Genomic DNA, 19497 nt, shown 5'->3' with positions numbered 1-19497 from the left:
TACAAATATATTTATATTAATATATATATATATATGTGTGTGTGTGTATGTGTGTGTGTGTGTGTGTGCATTCTATTTAAACCATAACATCTAAAACTATCTGCATTTCCTATATCTAATGTAGAACAAAGTGTAAATATACCACAAACAACAGCACTAAAGTTGCCATATAGAGCATTATAGCTGGTATAGTAGTTTGAAAGAAAATGGCCTCCAAAGGGAGTAGCACTATTAAGAGATATGGACTTGTTGGAGTAGGTGTGACCTTGTTGGAGAAAGTGTGTCACTGTGGAGGTGGGCTTTGAGGTTTCGTATATGCTCAAATCATGTCCAGTGGGACAGTTCAATTTCTATTGCCTGCATATCACTATGTAGAACTCTCAGCTACTTTTCAAACACCATATCTGCCTGCATACTAACATGTCCCACCATGATTATAATGGGTTAAATGTTTGACCTGTTAGTGAGCCACCATAATTATATGTTTTCCTTTATAAACATTTTTATGTTCATGGTGTCTTCACAGCAATAGAAACACTAAGAGTTTTCTTAGTGGGGGGTGAGGTATTGCTGTGATAGACCTGACCGTGCTTTTATTTGAAGGAATGTGGACCATGGAACTATGAATTAGAAAAACAGCTGGATACTTTAAATACTACTTAATTGACCATTCTAGTAGGAACATGGAAGACAATGGTGCTGAGTGTGATTTGGACTGTGGGTTCCTGGATCAAGAAGTTTCAGTAGAGAAGAACATTAATATGTGACAAGACCGGTCAGTCTTGTGATATTTTGGTAAAGAATGTGACTGCTTTTTGTCCTTGTCTAAAGAATCTAACTGAGGCTAAAATAAAAAGTTTGGGAGTAATTCTGTTGGTAGAGAAAAATCTCAAAACAGCCTAGTATAGACTCTATCATGTGATTAATGTTAACTTTGATGAAGATTTATAATGAAAAGGATTGAGTTAAGCAAATAACAAATGAACAGATGAAAAAAGGGGGAACAAAGAAGTAGAATTGAGCTAAATCTTATGTCAGGGAGCTAAGTGGATTAAAAAATGGGATAAAAGGAGTGGTAACCGCAGGGCAAGATCCCACTTAGCTAAGTTTCCTACTTGTGAAAGGGATTAAAGAAAAGTTTAGAGCTAGGTGTAGTGACATGTCTTTCATCCCTGTACTCAGAAGACTAAGGCTGGTAGATCTTTGAGTTTGAGGTAGGCTGGGTCAACAAAGTAATTTCCAAAATACCCAAGCTTAGGCAGTGAAGGAAACCATTGAAAACAGAAAGTTGGTGGAAATGTAATTAAGTGAGGAGGCCATGTTTTAACCCCAGAAGCAGCAAACCTTGGCGGCTTCAGCCACATGGCTTTGAAGTTAAGGACAAAAAAAAAGGGATATGGAATTTGCTTCTGTGACTAAGGAAAACCACTAAGGCTAGGCAAGTGACAGGATTTCCCTGAATGGAGGCATGGAGATTGTCTCTGAGTAGAGGCATTGGGTGAAGCTGTGAATTTGAAACCTGGATTGCCTTGGAGACCCAACATGCAGGAGATGACAGAGCTCTGGGATACCTGCTGAGTAGAGCTGCTAACCAGCCCAAGAGAAAGAAGTGTGTTTGAGTCAATAAAACTAAAAGGAGTTGGGGATCTGAACAACATTTTGATATTGACATTGAGAAGAAGATTTTTTAGTTTGTCCAGCTGGTTTTTTAATTTGCTTCCGTCCAGTATTTTCTCATTAAACTCTCTTCCCTATGCTTTGGTGTGGTAATCCATATCCTGTGCCATTTTATATCGGAAGTATGTGATTTGTTTTTTTGGTTTTGATTTTACAGGGAATTACAGTTAAGAGATTGCATGAATCTCAGAAGAGACTTTAAACTTGAAACTTTTAGATAAGTTTGAGAATGTTAAAGACCATGGGAACTTTTGAACTTCCAACTGAAGTTGTTTATCATATTGCATTATGATATACATATAAGCTTTTGGTTGAAAGAAAATGGCCCCCAAAAGGAGTGCATTATTAAGAAGTACGGCCTTTTTGGAGTAGGCATGACATTGTTGGAGAAAGTGTGTCACTGTAGATACAGACTTTGACGTCTCATATATGCTGGAGCCAGCCCAGTGAGACAGTTCACTTCCTGTTGTCTGCATATCAAGATGTAGAACTCCAAGCTACCTCTCAAGCATCATAACTTCCTGTTCCATGTCATGTCCCAAAATAATAATGGACTACATCTCTGAATTGTAAGTGACACCACCACTTAATGTCTCTTCACAGAAATACAAACCCTAACACAGATAGCTGGTACTTAAGACATGAAAACGTACTTATTCTCTCAGTACTTAGGAAAGCACCATCATTAAACATTTTAATTTATTGGGACATGTCCAGAGATAGATTTGATATAATAATGTCCAGTCTGTATGAAGACACAAATTAATTTTACATTCTTGAGAAATATTTTGTTATTATATTAATACCAATTGACTGGTATTTATCCCTCATAAGCAGTGTATAGGTTTTGGGCACGTACTCTATTTGGGCAAGGTTCTTGCATATCATGTATGAGGCTCTGAGATTGACCTCAGACGTGCATAATGTGGGCATAGTGGTATAGGTTTGAAATCCCAGAACTTGGGAGGTGAAGTTAGGAAAATAAGAAATTCAAGGTCATCATTGGCTACATTGTGCAGTTGTGATTAATACGCATTGCAAGAATCTGTTTTAAAACAGACAAATCAAACACATCATATCCTAAAATCTGTTTCTAAAACAGGAACCAAGAACATAGCCTACTTAGATTGGTTCTTTGGCAAGAAAATGTTAAGTGCTTAATGGGGAAAATTAAATAACCATATTAGTTACTTTAAGAAAATTCAAAGAAAGAAAATGCATAAAATGTAGCAATTTTAATAAAGCAACAAGAAAAGAGCCATTTATGGCAAATTTCATCTGGCATATGGGAGCACTTGTGTGATTATGATGTACAATTTTCTTTTCCTTCTGCCAGTATATAACTTGTGGTAGAATGCATGAATATAAGACAATGTATTTGCATAAAATACATGAATAAGTGACATACAAAGATACATTACTCTGTGACTAGTACAATTTTTTAAGACTAGTAGAATCTGCAGAATTGTTCACTTGAATCCACTCAGAATCCCATGGAATAGAAAACCTAAGGTTCTATATATCTTAAAGCTGAAAAATTCAAAAGACTTCAATCAGAAACTGCAAAACAAATATTGCAACTCATACTTAACTGTGTCACACAGATGCAAGCTCAACTTACAAAGTTTTGGCAAAGGAATAAAATCCAAAATTCACAATAGACTAACAGATTAAAGGAAATATTTGTTTTGATGTTGAACAATGTACAAAGAAATTTATTATTTCTTTAATACACCAGTTCAAACGCTAGTGAAAACTTTGAATCTTGCTTATTTTTATATATCTATCAGACCTCATGTGCCTTTAAAATTGCAGAGAAAGGGGCTGGAGAGATGGCTCAGCAGTTGAAAGCTAGGCTCACAACCAAAATTGCATAGGAAGAAAAGTAAAAAAAAAAATGTACAGAAAAGATTCTCATGTGTCTAGATATTCAAACCTTTTTTGAAACAGCCAATTAAAAGAAAATAAAACACACACAATCATGAAACAAATCTGAAACAACAATCTTCCCATTTGTGATAGATTGATCATGCCTATCCGAAGCATCCAACTATATATTTTTGATCTATATCAATGATCAGAATAACCAATGTTTTAATGAATCAAACTCATGACATAGTCCATTAACATAATGAAAAAGGCAAGGACTAGAAAATCATGAAAGAGGTAAATGCTTTGCCCACAACATTTTGTCAAAATATCTCTTAAATTCTGGGCACACCAAATTTATGTAGAATTTACATAGAAACTCTTGTAATCAAGCAGAATTTCATGGTCCCAATATGCCTTCAACTCTGTTCCTTTTCATCTTTAACAGGGACATAAGTACCTGATGGAACTGGAAGTAGAATCGGGGTCTCTTGCCATGACAGTGCCAATGATTGTGCCCACTTCAATGTCCTCATGAACTTCAAACAGATAGGAGGATCGGCTGAAAACAGGGGGCTCATCCACATCTTCTATGGAAATTTTTACAATTGTCGTATCTTTGAAAGGCCCTAGGTAATAAAAGCGTGGATCCACATGGGTATTTTCTGCCTCGACCTTCAGAGTGTAAAGTCTCCGGCTCTCATAGTCAAGTGGCTGGATAAGACAAAAAATATCAAGTTAAATTCTGGGGAGTGGGAGTCTGCCCTCCTTAGTTTACACTAGGATTTGAAATCCTGCATGTTGTTCATTAATAAGAAGTAATAAAAATTAGACACTTTAAATTTTTCTATTTCCTATTAGTATTTATAATTACAGGTGTCCAATATGTAGTGCTTTTGAACATATGAAAAATTTTAATTATTATACAAATTTGAATGAATATTTAATTTAATCTCATAAGGGTGATAATTCCATATGTTATGCACTTCTGTGTGTATATGTACTTGATGATATAAAGGTTAGGACTCAACATTTTAGACAAAAATTCTATGATTTTAAACATTTGAGGTTTTAAAATCCAAGTATTTTCATCAGTGTAAAGGGTCCAGGAAACTATGAAGTCTTTGTAGAATTTCAAACATCAGCAGTTATAAGAAATATTCAAGATAATCAATGCATTGTTTAATGAGAAAAAACATAGCAATTTCATTAGTAGGATGTATTAAAAACAAAAATGGACTTTACTATTGATATAATTTAGATATCATGATTAAAATAGAATGGGATAAAAATCATTGCTTTCTCAAATTTGCTCATCTTTTTTTTTTTCTTCTTTTTGAGAAGCAAATGATACTTTTTTCCATTACTGATACTTTCTGGTTAGTAATTGCTACTCTCTGGTTTTGAGAAGTTGTGTTTTAGCATTACTAGTCACTGACAGTGACAGTTTGTTTCGTGTCTTGCCTTTCAATACCATCTCAGGAATACTATATTAGTTACCAGTACCTCAACTGTTACTCTTTACGCAGCCTACCAATTTGACCTAAATAAAAATGTACCTAATTTTTCTTATAATGATAGAGCCAACTACAATAAAACCTAGCTACCTTTAAGTTCTTTCACTGAGCATATGTTGGAAGAAAAATTTAATTTATATTGCAGAAGGGAAAATGTGAACAATTAAATTATGTTCTAATCCATTCTGTCTCTTTTTTACTAGCAACTCTAATTATTGACTCATACATCTGGATAACATGTTATTTTTATGCCTCCAACTGTGATGATATCTTGCCATTATTAGTTATTAACTGCTCTTTAAGAAAACATTGTTTTTACAGGGGCTTTTAATAATATGACTAAGAAATATAATTACACATGTATTAAATTGACTATTCAAATTTTTGTTCAAGCCTCAGGTTTCATGTTTCAAATAAGAAGAATATATTGTCAGAATGTCTAACAGGCTCTCTGGCATCAGAGTCTTCTTATTTATTGTGATGCAAAACTCAACTGAGCATACCAATGCTTTTTCTTTTGGTAGCTAATGCAAGAGCAAACACTACACAATGAAATTTCTCCTTGCTAAACACAAGGATGCTTGTTTATGTTGAAGCTGAACACCTTTTTCACAGTAATGATGCCTTCCTGTGTGTCCTTCTCAGTTATAATGTCAAACATATCTGTCCCGTCTCCATCAATAATGCGGTAGTCTACTTCAGCATTTTTTCCCATGTCAGCATCGGTTGCTTTTACGCTTCCAACAGCTGTTCCAACTGGAGAGGATTCAAGAACTCGAAGATGGATAGTATCTGTACAGAACAAAAAAATATAAATTCTAATATAAATATACTTAATTATATACATCATTTCTTTCTCTTGTATATACATAAAAATACATATACATATATGAGAAAAAAGTGATTAAGTAGATTTTTCTAGAGAATATTCAAAAGAAAAGTCTGTGCAAAGGAATATCATACAACATATAATCTATGTTAGATGTTGTTGAATTAATATTTTGAATATATTTATTAAAAACTGGGAGAAAAATGTGGAATTTCAAGGGTGCTTTCCTGGATATAGCAATCTGTATAGTGTCAGCGGTTAATTCTGATTTTGAAAATTAGCGTATTTCATTTGAATAGATGTCATCTGAGTGCATAAAGGCACCTGAATCCCTGCATGTGTTTACATAATCACAACAAGTCACCTGAAACACAGTGAATATTTGTAGTTTACATTTTCCATGCTATGTGCAGTTATTTACATCTCTTACTTTAGCTGCAGATCAAAACAGCTCAGAAATCCACAGAATCAGTCACGATGTATAAAGAATCTCATCTCTATTTGTGACAACTAAAACAAAGACTGCTCTGTGTTAGAAATAAAAAGATGTCCTTCACAGTGTCAGAGTACAAACATTAAATTCTGACAATGCCTCTTTCATTCTGGAGCAAAACACATATACAACTAAGCCCTTGGTATACCTGTATGTGATTCCAGCACGAACCTCCCCTACCACTAATGAGACTTAAATTTTAACACCTGGTCATAAACTACAATTTCTGATGGGTTAATTGACTGTAGGCATGCTTCTGATTATAGCTCCATGTGCCCATAAAGCTTAATTCTCTGTATTAGACATCATAAGGTCCCGACCTGTTAAGTTGTCCTGGTATTACATACATATTTCTTTCTTAATATCTTTTACCTCTAGTCTCTTCCATGAAAGATTTGCATTAAATTAGACCTTCAGTTTTTTTTTTGTTTTTTGTTTTGTTTTTTTTTTTTTTTTTTTGACTAAAGAATTTTCTATGTCCTTCACTGTAGTTTTACCACGTTAGGTCTTTATCATGAATTATTTCCTCATTATCCCCATATATTATCATAGAGTTCTCCAAATACAAGATTCCTTGATGTGTGCTCATTCAGGGGCCATGTAATAGCATAAAGGGGCCTCTCAGTACGAGTGTCTTTCTTACAAATGGCATTGGAGCTCAGCGTGGTCTCCTCCTATGATTTTAAACATATTCTTTTCTGTTCTTGAGGTCCTGCAAAGTTGACAGCAAAACTCCACTACTGACTTGCTTACTCTCATATGGATCATCTTTGCTCCAAGTCTTTCTTTCCCATGGAACCCCTGAATCCTGAGCAGCCCAGTGGCTCAGTTGATCACTTCCTTCAGGTTCCCGCTCAAATGTGAGCATGTGAGATTGATATAAAGTAAATTAGATGAAAACAACATGACCAACACCTAAGCTTTCTGGCACGCTTCCTAATCCCATTCCATTCCTAAATTTTTAATTTGTGTGTGTAGCATCAAAGAATACAATGAAATAAGTTTTTGGTACTTCTTCTATCTTGAATCCCCAGTTGTTTCTTTAATTCTACTATTGTCAAGTACATACATTTCTTTGTAGTAGGGTATAGTAGTTGCATATTGGATAGAATCTTTAGAACTGAGTTTGTATGCCTTCCTAAATTGTATCACTAGTTAAAATATCTCCGTCCACGATGCAATCCACATTACACACTTGATGACTGCTTTGAGATGGCTCATTAGTTAAAGAATGTACTGTCCAGCCTATAGATCAATATAGGAAAACACAGGATCTTAATATTGAAGACCTGCTCCCACATGCTTCTGTCTCCCTATTGTAAGTACACGCACATGCTTACCACACACTTACACGAGAGTAGATGACCACCAATACATTCTTGAAAAGTTAAAATAGAAAATTAGGTTCTTTATGCCTTATATAAGGCAACAAATCTGAGGACCAAAAACACAAAGCAAAGCACCAAAACAACCATCAGCAGAAAGCTCCAAAAGGCTTGTAACGGATGCACTAACGGAAGCTAAACACACTATGTAGAGAGAAAATAGGACTACAGAGGAGAAAAATGTATTACTTTACACGTTTATGAACAGGGAAAGATGGAATGAGTGACTTGAGTATTAAATGTAAAATGATGCTATAATAAAATAACCTAGCACTCAAAGAAATGAGTTAAAATAAAAACAAAGAATACTGGAGTTTTAAACAAATCCACAAGAGAAACAATAAAAATACCAAACTCATTTTGAAAGACTTCTCCAATAAAGCTGATATTTTGCGAATACGATGTTACCTGCCTTCGCTAACTTTTCTGTTATTTTGAAAAGAGCATTTTCCTTTTTTTCATCGTGAAAGCATACTTGTTAAATATGAATAGTTTCGTGTTTTTCCTCTGCACAGTGTTTACCTGTATTGCATGAAATCAGGTTGTCTTGTGACTGAGATTACTGATGATTACTACATTCCTGTGCCCCTGCCATTTTTCACTAATGTTAAATTAGTATATTTTTATTTACAATTGATGCAATTGATGGCTCTCTTACAGAAAATGCCTTGAGTTTGTACAAATATGTTTCATCAAAAATCTTCACCCTCATTTTTGTATCAATCAGTAATATAGCCAGCTAAATACATACTGGGAACTAATGATGGTGATCTTGATTTTCTATAGTGTCATAATTATTATGTAGAATTCTCTAAAGGGAATCTTTTTTTCACCCAATTCATTTTTAATCATTTTTAATTATGGAGATGATTAGTGACCAGTGAAGCCTCAAAAACCCTGATTATTTTTTAAAGTCTGCTTTTTCCCACGCTAGAATAACTTCATTTCCTCCTGTAACTATTCCATATTTGACATTGGTAATCTAGCCACTTGCCTTCAATGCCTATGAATTTTCCTTCCTCATATTTTCCCAATTATTACTTAAATGTAAGTAACAAGATGTTCTAGATTCTTCTTATAACTTTCCAGTATAAGACATAAAATCAACTAGGTATTCACATAATTTTAGTTAACCAAAAATATACTTCTAAAAAATTTGATCAAGTATGGTGTTCTAGAATCACAGACTATTAAATCCTTCAGTCATAATGTGCAAATATGTTAAGGACAAAAGGAAGATAATTAATTATTCTTGAAATAAGAATCTAATACATCTAAATAACACTTTAATACAACTTTAAAAGTGTAATTTCACTAGAAGTCAGTTAATATCTTTCAGCACATTATCTGATCTTTCAAAAAAGCAACATATATATTCTTGAGAAAAGATTTTTCAGTGCAATGGGTAGTAATGTAATATTTAATAATATATTTAAAAAGATCATGCAATACAATGACAAGTTAGAACTACTTTAGCAAAGAGCATTGTTACATTAATACTGATAATATGCCTTGATTTCTAAGCTTCAATGTAACAGTTGCACATTGTTTCTGAATGTTATTGCTGAAAAGAGTGTAGAATTCCATTCCCTGACATTAACATGCAACTCAGTTTGACTTCTCTAATATTGCTTGCTAATGCTGGTGTTTCTCCACTTATACTCTGAACATAGTCTTGATGAAATTTTATAATTTTTAAATCTGAGGAATTAAAAGGAAAACAAGGCAAGAATTTATTCATGGAACAATTAAGTGAGATATCACTGAGTAACTTGATTATAGACGAAAACAACAGCAACAAAAAAACTAATCAATTTGTTGCTGGAGGCTACAGCATTAGATAAAAGTTAAGAAAATAAAAAGCTTCCATCAATAAATTTTATATTAAATTAAATCAGGATTTGTTTCTTACAATGTTAGCTTGTTAATTTCGTCTGATCTAATACTAAAAATACGTTAAACACTTTAAATTATACAAAGATACATATATACATATATGTGAGAACATATATACACATATATATCTATACACAGAGGTAATGTATGGTGGTAAAATAATAAGTCATCATACTGCAGGAAAATAAAGATCACAAGAAGTGGACAATTATATTACGTTTGCCTGTGAATATTTCTCATTCTACAATAAATTTATCTCAATTTGGATTGATTCATGAAGCTATAAAGATGGTGACCAATTCCGTGAAACTCACCAGACAGTTACTCAGCTAGCAGATAGATATGAACTAGGACTAGCTGGATGTCTTGGCTCACACCTATAAATGCAGCACTTGAGAGACTGGGGTTAGGGAACTGCTGTTGAGTTCAAGGCCAAATAAGATAGGGTAAAATGCAAATTACTGGGAAAGTTACTAAGTCATTCCTCTCTCAAAAATTTCTAAGTAAGAGGCAATGCAAGGAAAATAAAGTATGTTGTCCCTGATGAGATGATAGTTTAGTGTCTATATTTGTAAACATACGTCTAAAGGCCTATAGAACAATAAAACCTAGATGGCTAAGTGGAAGCATTAGGTTGGATGTAGAAAACCATTTACAGATGCATACACCAGAAAAATAAAAAGTATGCCAAAGCAGAAACAGAAAAAATGTAAGTGAAAGGCAAGATGTGAAATCTTTTTATACCTATAGAACTTATAAATATGAAGTCTAATAAAACCAATATAAAGAACATTTGTACAATAGAAATTCATGTATGGCCTAGTAGAAGGTAACCTATGAACATTGATTTGGGGTGTACATGATTCTGGAGGTTTTAATAAAATGAACCCAGCTTTGTCAGCTGATTGTGTACACATCACCTGAGTACTATAAGGGCTATTTATTATCAGAACCCTAGAAATAGGACCACAGCTGTAATGACCCTATATAATTAAAATTTGATTAAGTTCTCCTATTTAAAAGAAGGTCACAGTTTGATAATCTGGGTAGTAAAAGCTTGAATTCAGCTCACAAAAAAGATAAAATGAGAATATATGTTTTGAAATTAAATACTGTATAATTAGGAAACATTGGCATTTACAAAGATGCAAATGTAGAAACAAAACATAGAATTATTTTTTAAAATAATAGTAATAGCAACATCAACAACAACAACAACAACAATAATAATAAAATACAAATAACAAAACCAAGTCAGTGAATGGACTAGCGCATAGCCATATATTCTTCTCCTATCTGAAAGGAAATACTTTTAGATATCTTTGTGTGCAACAAAGGTAAATGATAAGTAGGAACATAACATTAAATTGAAAACTTAAGTTTCTTATACTCATATAAAGTAAGTATTTTATATATTGCAAAACCACGTTTCTGAACTTTGATCAATAAGATAAACTTGGCATAAAAAGATAAGGACAGGATGTCATCTATGTTTGACTGTAGTCTGTATTTTATAAAGACCCAAAATATTATCTTAAAAACAATAATCACGCCAAAGAAAACCAGGAAGCCTGAGCTCTAACAAAGAACTACAGGCAACTGAGGAAATCTGGGAAGGGAAAAGATGGCCATCCCTGAGATAAACACACTATTAATGCACAATGACAAACAGTCAGCTCTGAATACATGCTTAAAGGTAGAATTATATGGACCAAAGTGGTCCCATTTAGGAACAACATGTCTATGCAATGCATATAAGCATGCAACAGCAATTAGTGGAAAAAAAGAGGCCGTGAAATTAAAGGAGAGTTGGGAGGGGTATATGGGACAGTTTGGAGGGAGGAAAGGGAAGGGAGAAATGTAATTAAATTATAATCTCAAAAAAATTCACTGAAGCTGAAAACAGCAGATGGATCAACACAATATTAATAGCAGCCAACAGGAGACTAAGTGAGCTAGAGCAGAAATAAAATTAATATATAACTTAGAGGTTCACAAGAGGGAATGAACGCAACTGTCAGTGAGCTTTTTAAAAAGCAAGTAAGAAAATTAGCAATGTCATGAAAATTTGATGATAAAATTATTTTGGTCCCTCAATGTTTACTCTAACCAACATATTAATTAAATATGATTCCCAAAAGAAGATAGTTTCATATTCAGCCAATTCCATTTGGTTCTTTTTGAGTAACCTGGTGAAGATTGTATCCCATGAAAACAAAAGAGTAAATCAAGATCCATGGGTCCAAAGAATGCATAAGGCATACTGTCCACAAAGAAAGGAGAAAATGCCTGAAGCGGGAGATTTCCTCAAATATAGTAAGCTACAGAAATTATCCAATCTAAGTTAGAAAAGCCACACCAAGGTTATAGGACTGCTACTGGAGACCTGACCTTCTAAGTGGAGAAAATGAAACATCAGAACTCAGTAAACAAGTTTGAGCAGAGGTACCCACGAGGTTAAAAGAGGTCTGGAAAGATGGGTCCATGGGTAAGAGCTTTTAATAAGCAAGCATGGGGACTTGGATGTGAGAGGTGGAGGAATGAGGTGCTCTAGGGCATTTTGGCTTCTACTCTCGCTGCAAGTTCAGAGACAATCCATGTCATAAAATAAAGAGTAAGAGCAGGCGCCGTGGACCTAGGCTCACCAGCTTGTTATCAGAGTCCCTCCTGTACAAAGCAATGTGCATGCACCCTTAACACTTACATACATATGAGTAAGCATGCACATGTGTGAGCACACACACACACACTTTTCTATGATATTAGATTGTAGGAACTGATATAGGATGAGGGAAAAGGGAAAGAGAAAAAGAAAGGGGAAGGACAAGGATGTGTGTTCTTTGTTCCACTAATTTTAATTTCATGACGATTTCACTGGGGGTATGTCTCTGAGATTTTGTCCTACGTTTTTATTTTCAGCTTGGAATTCTTTTGATTGCTTGACAGCATACGTTTACATCTGAAAGTCTGTTCACTTCATGTTGCTATTACGTGTGTGTTCAAGCATTGAAGATTATCAGTTCACTTTATTTTTCTGTTAGCATAGAGACAATATCCATTTTGAGGTTTGATATTGTTGGGTTAGTGTTATTAATGCTATGCTATTTTTCATAGTTTTGACAATGTAAGCATGAAAGGGAATAGGTTTTATTGGTTTACAATGAACCTGATAGTTCTGAAGATATTGATATAGTTATATTGATTATTAGTTCTCTAGAGATTTCTTAAGAAGTATTTATGTAAATTAAGATGGAGACACATTAATTTTCTTCCAGCAATAAAAATGAATTTTTCTTCAAAGTATTCCAGAGTTTTCTAAAAAACCATGACTGAGCTCATTCATTAAAGTAGCATAGATATAGTTCTGACAAATAAGCCAAAGAGTTTTGTAAGTAGTTACGTATATTGTTAAACACTCCTCACACCTGCTTTTTTGTATGAAGTTACTCGTTTACTCTTTGGAAGCCGTTTTATTCAGTGATCTTTATACATAATATTAGAATGCTTTCTTTGGAATTACACTTTGCTCAGATCCAATTTTAGGTCACACATTGTTTGGTCTATTTCAAATTTTAAAAGTTCATTTTCATGGTGTAAACGTACAAAAGGGTGATTCATTAACACTCCACTCTTTATTTTCTAGTTGCTCATGCTGAATACAAATATCTTGGTTTGCCATGCAAACTGATACTGCTTTAATTGAGAGCCAGTCTGTTCTCCTTCCTGGGGTAATTTCCACATAAGCCTAGAAGCAGAGAACTGAAGCACAGATTCTTAGATTCTTAGGTCCACCCTGACAAAGGCAAAGGAACACAGCCCTGGCACCCATCACGTTTCATTTCTTTTTAAAGGCGCCTATTTGCGTGCTACTTATTTCTTATCGTACAGTTGATGGAGCTTTAATTATGCGGCGAGCTTTCCTATCAATTCCAATTTGTAGTTGTTTGAAATTCATTCCCAGGTGTCAGATTGAATCATCTGCTTCTCTTTTAATGATTAGGGCACATAAATATTTCTTCCCGGTAAGTATCCTTCTACCTTGGTTGCCCGCTTAAGCACCTGGATGTGAGAAGACGTGCAAGTGGAAATCTAGAGGTGCTGTTGCAAAGAGGCCTTCCAAACAATGGAGCAAGCAATGGCTGTGGTGACTTCAGTAAGAGTACTTGCAAACTGATACTGAAAACCTCACATGACACCCGAATTGTCTTCATCAAAGATTTCAGACAGCTTTGACGCATTTCTGGGTTTTCTGTCTTTGGGAAAGATAGACTGGTCACAGACTCTCCCTTGCACTCAAATAACAGGGTTCCTATACTGCAGTATCGAAAATTTTGCAGATTTTTGTAGTGAAATTAGAAATAATTGGCAGTTCAATTTAAGTAAGGGACTTTGGGGAAAGTATAGTCAAACTAAGAGATGTGACAAGTGATGTCCTTTAGAACAACAAAAGAAATGCCAGAAATCAACCTGGAGAGAAACAAGGGCAAATTGCTTTTCTCCAGGTTTTGAGCTTAGCAACAAATAGCTGCTATTTTGTTTTGTCACAAACAAAAAAACGAGGTTGAAAGAGATAATTTTTCTTTATCCTTTGTCCTCTGTCCTTGTTGCTATCACATTTACATAAGAACCTTCTACTTCTCCAAGGTGGAGATTTTTCAAAATGCCCCACACATACGAATCAACAAAATAATTTAACATTAGTCTAATTTTTTATTTGCTTTGTGTGTAATCTTCTTGCAACATCTCAGTGCTGTATAATAATCTCAAACAATACTTGCTTTAAGAAAAATGACACAATTATGCACGTTTATAAAGCATTCCATTGTATAATGCTCAAAAGATGTTTTTTAATGAGCTTAACAGGAAGAAATTAAAAACAAGATAAAGCTCCTTGGAGGCAATGCAGGGTAGTTAAGGAAATTATTCCGTGCTAAATGAGCGTTTAGGAGGAGGCAGAGGAGAGTTGAAAGTCACACTGGAGACTGACAAACTGCTATGGTTTCGGAATTGAAGACGTTCACCAGAGGAGACAGAAAACTAAATCTCTGAACACCAAAGACAGGATCACTGGTTTATTTGGGGGGCATTTAAGTTAAATTAGAGCAAAAAGCCATGCTGGATATTTTATTTTATTTTATTTTTTCTTATGCCCTTGGGGAAGGCATCACGACAGAGCAACCATTGATCTCCTGAGTCTATAGGATCTATCTTGGCATTTCTTTGAAATTGTCTGCCAGTATATTACATCAATTCACAGAACCATAACACATGAAAACAGAAATATGTAGCACTGGCGGGCGGAGGGGGGGGCTTCTAGAAAAACCTCAAGTCGGTTAGCCACAGGCGAAGGATTTCATTGCACTTACTGTGCAATCCCTTTACGGCTCACCTGAAATTTAACTGTCTTAAATAATCATTAAGGAGTAAACATATTTGTGCAGCAAATGCTCATCTATATTCCAGTACTTGGAGTATGGTCAACGTTAATTTTGTAAGGCAACACAAAACAGGGACTCTGATTCCCATTATAACATATGTTAATATTAAATTGGCAAAGAAAAATGTAGAGCTCAATAAAAATAAAAAAAATGACAAAAAAAATGGTTACTCTGAGACAATTTCCACGGGAATAAATAGGGCAGTCTAGAGGGACATAACTTTCCATAGGATGCCTCTTAAACAATTATATTATTTCAACACACATGAAAAAAGGGATAATTATCCAGGTTCTGTCATCCTAAACATGTTATTTCACTGACACTTTACATGATCGTTTACTTAAATGCCACATCTCCGATTCACGTCTTTCTCCAACTAGTATACATTTACAATCTGTAATTTGTGCAATACAAAAATGCAACTTGAAGTCCTTCAGTGTCCCTCCCTCCACCTGCCCTTGCCTGACTCCCTCCTTCCTTTTCCCCTCTCCAACAAGCTCTTCTGGTAGAAAGCTTCAAAAGCTTCAAAGTACCTTTTTTATTGGTACCTCTGCCTTTTATCCCCTGAATCTTTGCTTGACCTGGTTATTCACTCCTGTGAATCTCACACTTAGAGATGCTGTGATCTTCCTTCCCTCCTCCCTTCGGCATTACTTCAGACACAACTCCAGTTGTGTTGAGTCCTGCGGTCCATTTTATTGAATGCTACCTTTGTTTATTTGGTCTTCCCTAACAATGACAAGCCTTAATGTCTTTTGCTTTTCTGCTTTGAAATTTTTGCTATATGTTAGAATGACTTTTAAATAACAGTTTCTTGCCTGATCCTCTCCTATTTAAAATAAATTAACATTTTTTGCTTTTAGCATTAATCAAAGCATAGTACTCATTTTAATTAATCTTCATTTATGTACACTCATGGATGTACTTATATGTATGTATATTTATAACATAAACACATTTTAAATTTATGTGCATGTGTCTAAACCTTGTATGACCCCATGGAAGCCATCCTGTTGAATTAGATCAGAACCTGCTGAACTAGAGTCACAGAGATTTGTGATCTACTACATGGCCCTTAGGAAGTGCATACTGGGTTCTTTGAAAGAAGAGCAAATTTTCTTAATTACTGAGCTATCTCTCTAGCAAGAAAAGTAGTAAGAGGAATTATGCTGTTAAAAAAATACACAACAGTAAAGTAAATAAATATGAGAGATGAGAAAGATATTGTATCTGTAAACTGACCAAAATGCAAATAATTTAAATTGTGTCCTGTGTCATATTTCAGAATTTAAGATTATATTACTGACATTCTCAACATATATTATGTTAGACAACAAAGGCCTATACACATAGTAGGACTTAATGCCCTTTTACTAGATCAAAGGCTTTACCAGAATTATTTCTTTCTAATTCTTGAACAAGTACTCAGACAATGTGGGAGGAGGGAGGAGCAAATATTTGAAAGTATTTTAGTGTGTATAGTTAAAATCAAAATCAACGCAACATGTATAGCTACAGTGCTTATTGTAGGTATACTTCTATATCCCAGGTAATCAAAGAAAGAAAAGAGACCTTTTAAACTGCATTTTCCTCTTCCTTAAGTTGAAGCATCTTCCTGGGGACACACCTGACAGTTGTTCTTGTTGAAAACTACTTGATAACTTTAAATATGCAGATCAGCCTGGGGCTGACATTACCTTGGGATCCTCACTAGAGGAGAGGTTGACGCTATTTACAAAGAGAAAAATCAGCGCTTATTAAATCAAATCTCTCTTGTACCAGGCAGGGATTATGGCAGTCCCACTGCTCAGTGATATACGTGCCTTAAATCACTATGTACATTATAAAGAAGTTCCTTGAAAGACCTTGTCTATTTTGTACATACTTGCTTGTCTATCAGCCGAAAAAGCCAAGGATGGTTTCATCCTTCTTGTTCTTTAGCATCACAGAAACACCACCAACAATAGCATCAATTTCCTTTTCCTTTTTCTATGAAAATGAGTTAACATGATTCTCAGTGCCAGGTATGAAACCGAATACATAATTCATAAATAAAACATGGAGTCAGGGATTTAGTTAAAGGTAAAATGAACAAAATAAGTCACAGACTATTTCTATTATAACTTTTTTTATTGAAACATTTAGACACACCCATTTAATTACAAATGAAGTGCTTTTAAAGTAGGTTAATATACCCGCAAAGTAGTATCACGATCAAGTAACATTAGTTTACCACTTGGGTAACAGTTTACAGATTTCAGTTTTTCAAATCATAAAATAGATGCAACACCTAATGTAGATGTTGTAAAGATTAATTGACTTTGCACTTCAAAGATTCAGTATAAGTTATAATAAGGCTTTTATAATTATTTTATACTGCTATTATTTTATATTTTTAACTACCATTATTTTATTTTTGGACAAAACATTTAATTCTTATTTAAATTTTTGGGCCAATGACATTAGTCAATAAAGAGAATTCTATAAAACATACAAAAATGCTTGCTATGAAATCATTTTTAGGTTTTGAGTGGGTCGGTTACCAGTTGTCATTGCTTTTAAATTTTTTATCACTATATATGATTTTTAGATAGAGCTAGAACAGAATTATAGAAAGATGGTATGGAAATCTTAAGAATTATTAGCTGTGTTAAATTGATTCACAATCCTAAAATATCTTCTATTACCTATAGCTTATCTAAATAAAAACTTTTCTCTGAGATACTTTGCATTATAGATATGGATATAGATATAGATATATAGATATGTGTGTCACACACACACACACACACATATATATATATATATATATATATATATATATATATATATATATATGACAGTAATCAAATAAGGGAGGAAAGTTTACTTTGCTACTACTCCGAATAACTATTAGTGAAATAACTTTTTAGGTGCAGAGTATAATTAATTAAAATATTTGAGTGAATTTATCAAGAAATTGGAAATTTACATCATAAACACATCATTTTTCACTAACATGTGGTTTTTTATCTACAGTCATTAGACCCCACAAACAAAGTCTTGCAATTATGTTTTGAGTGATCTTTGGAATTCACAGTTCTCCCTTCTTATAAAAGCTTAGCAAAACTGATAGGACATAAATTTATATGGTACTAGTCCTTGATTTATCAATGTAAAATGTATGCTGAAATTACATTGATTCAATTCAATGTAAATATATGATTTTGTGAAGTCTTGGTTCCCAAATTCCTGTCCTCCTTACTACAAAAAATGTAAAAATATCTGACTTCTTTTTTTTTTTTTTGTCTGTGTGGTCCTTGGGAGTAGAGACTTAAAGTCTTTTGAATTACATGGAGGTATTTGAGAACCATCATATGAAAGTTGGTATTTTTCATGTTTATCTTGCTTTCAACTGGAGGTTCAATTACCCTCCTGGCATATCTAGTCCCTTCAAAACTATATTCCAGTCACAGACCACATGCAAATCATTATTAGTCTCTAGTGCTAGAACCTGCTTTCTGCTACCAGCCCTCAGATAATATATTTGAAAGAATTAAATACTGGTCATTCTTTCTCTTGGAAGAAGAATGTTGCGGTCAGTCTAACCCCCATTGAGGATATCCCTGCCTTCTGACTCTGGGCTGCAGGAAAACTCAGTTTTGCAACATTTTCACAAAGGTGTCTGTTTGTTGATGTAAAAACCCATTCAGAAACAAATCCTCTTGCCCCAGTTTTTCTTTTCTTTTCTTTTCTTTTCTTTTCTTTTCTTTCTTTCTTTTTTTGTTTTCTTTTTTGGTCCCTTCAATGGTCCCAGCAGTTAAATCTAAAAATCTTGTTTCTTCTTAAAACTTTAGGAGAAAGAATAAAAAGAGGAGGAGGAGTTGATCTGGGGGAAAGGGTACATAGAGGGGAAGCTAGGAGGAGGTGTGGGAAGGAAAACTGTGATGGGGATGTGTTATATGAGAGGAGAATCTAATTTTAATAAAAATAAAACTATGGGAAGATAAAGAAAACAAGCGCTGGCATAGTCAAATATAAAGTAGGTATATTAGGATTAGATGTACAAAAATGAAACATAACTTAAGTCAAGGAACACGATTTAATTTTTCACTAGTTGCAAAGGAGTTGCTCTGTAGTCCTCACTAACATAGTGTTAATTGGCTCTTTCAAGGCACGTGCATTTTATTGCTGCTCTCAGAGCTGGAGATTCCTCCAGGTTTATTGTGTCTTCAATTGGACATGAATGAAGGGCAGTTTTCAGTCTGAGAAAAAAATAGAGAATTAGCAGCATGAGGAAAAAAAAAGGGAGGAAACCCTTATGTAAGGAGGATTTGTGTTAGGTTACTATGACTACTAAGGACATTTAGGTGTCTTTGTATTTAACTTGTAATGCTATAAGAAATAAGTAAAG

At 34.1% G+C, this 19497-nt stretch overlaps 1 protein-coding gene across 1 annotated transcript in view; it reads right to left on the bottom strand.

Annotated features, from left to right (window-relative positions):
- Positions 1-19497, bottom strand: part of Cdh10 (cadherin 10) — a 179780-nt gene that overhangs the window by 27591 nt on the left and 132692 nt on the right. Inside the window, exons 6-7 of the mRNA XM_041632178.1 lie at positions 5668-5855; positions 4007-4260 (exon numbers count right to left, since the gene is read on the bottom strand). Coding sequence (XP_041488112.1) covers positions 4007-4260; positions 5668-5855 — 442 coding nt within the window. The remainder of the gene's footprint in view (positions 1-4006; positions 4261-5667; positions 5856-19497) is intronic.

The sequence above is a fragment of the Microtus oregoni genome, unplaced genomic scaffold (assembly GCF_018167655.1).
Source record: "Microtus oregoni isolate MIOR12 unplaced genomic scaffold, Mior012 000040F_ref0000088, whole genome shotgun sequence".
Classification (NCBI taxonomy): domain Eukaryota; kingdom Metazoa; phylum Chordata; class Mammalia; order Rodentia; family Cricetidae; genus Microtus; species Microtus oregoni.
Note: the sequence above shows the minus strand (reverse complement) of the source record. Positions and strands in the feature narration are given on the sequence as shown.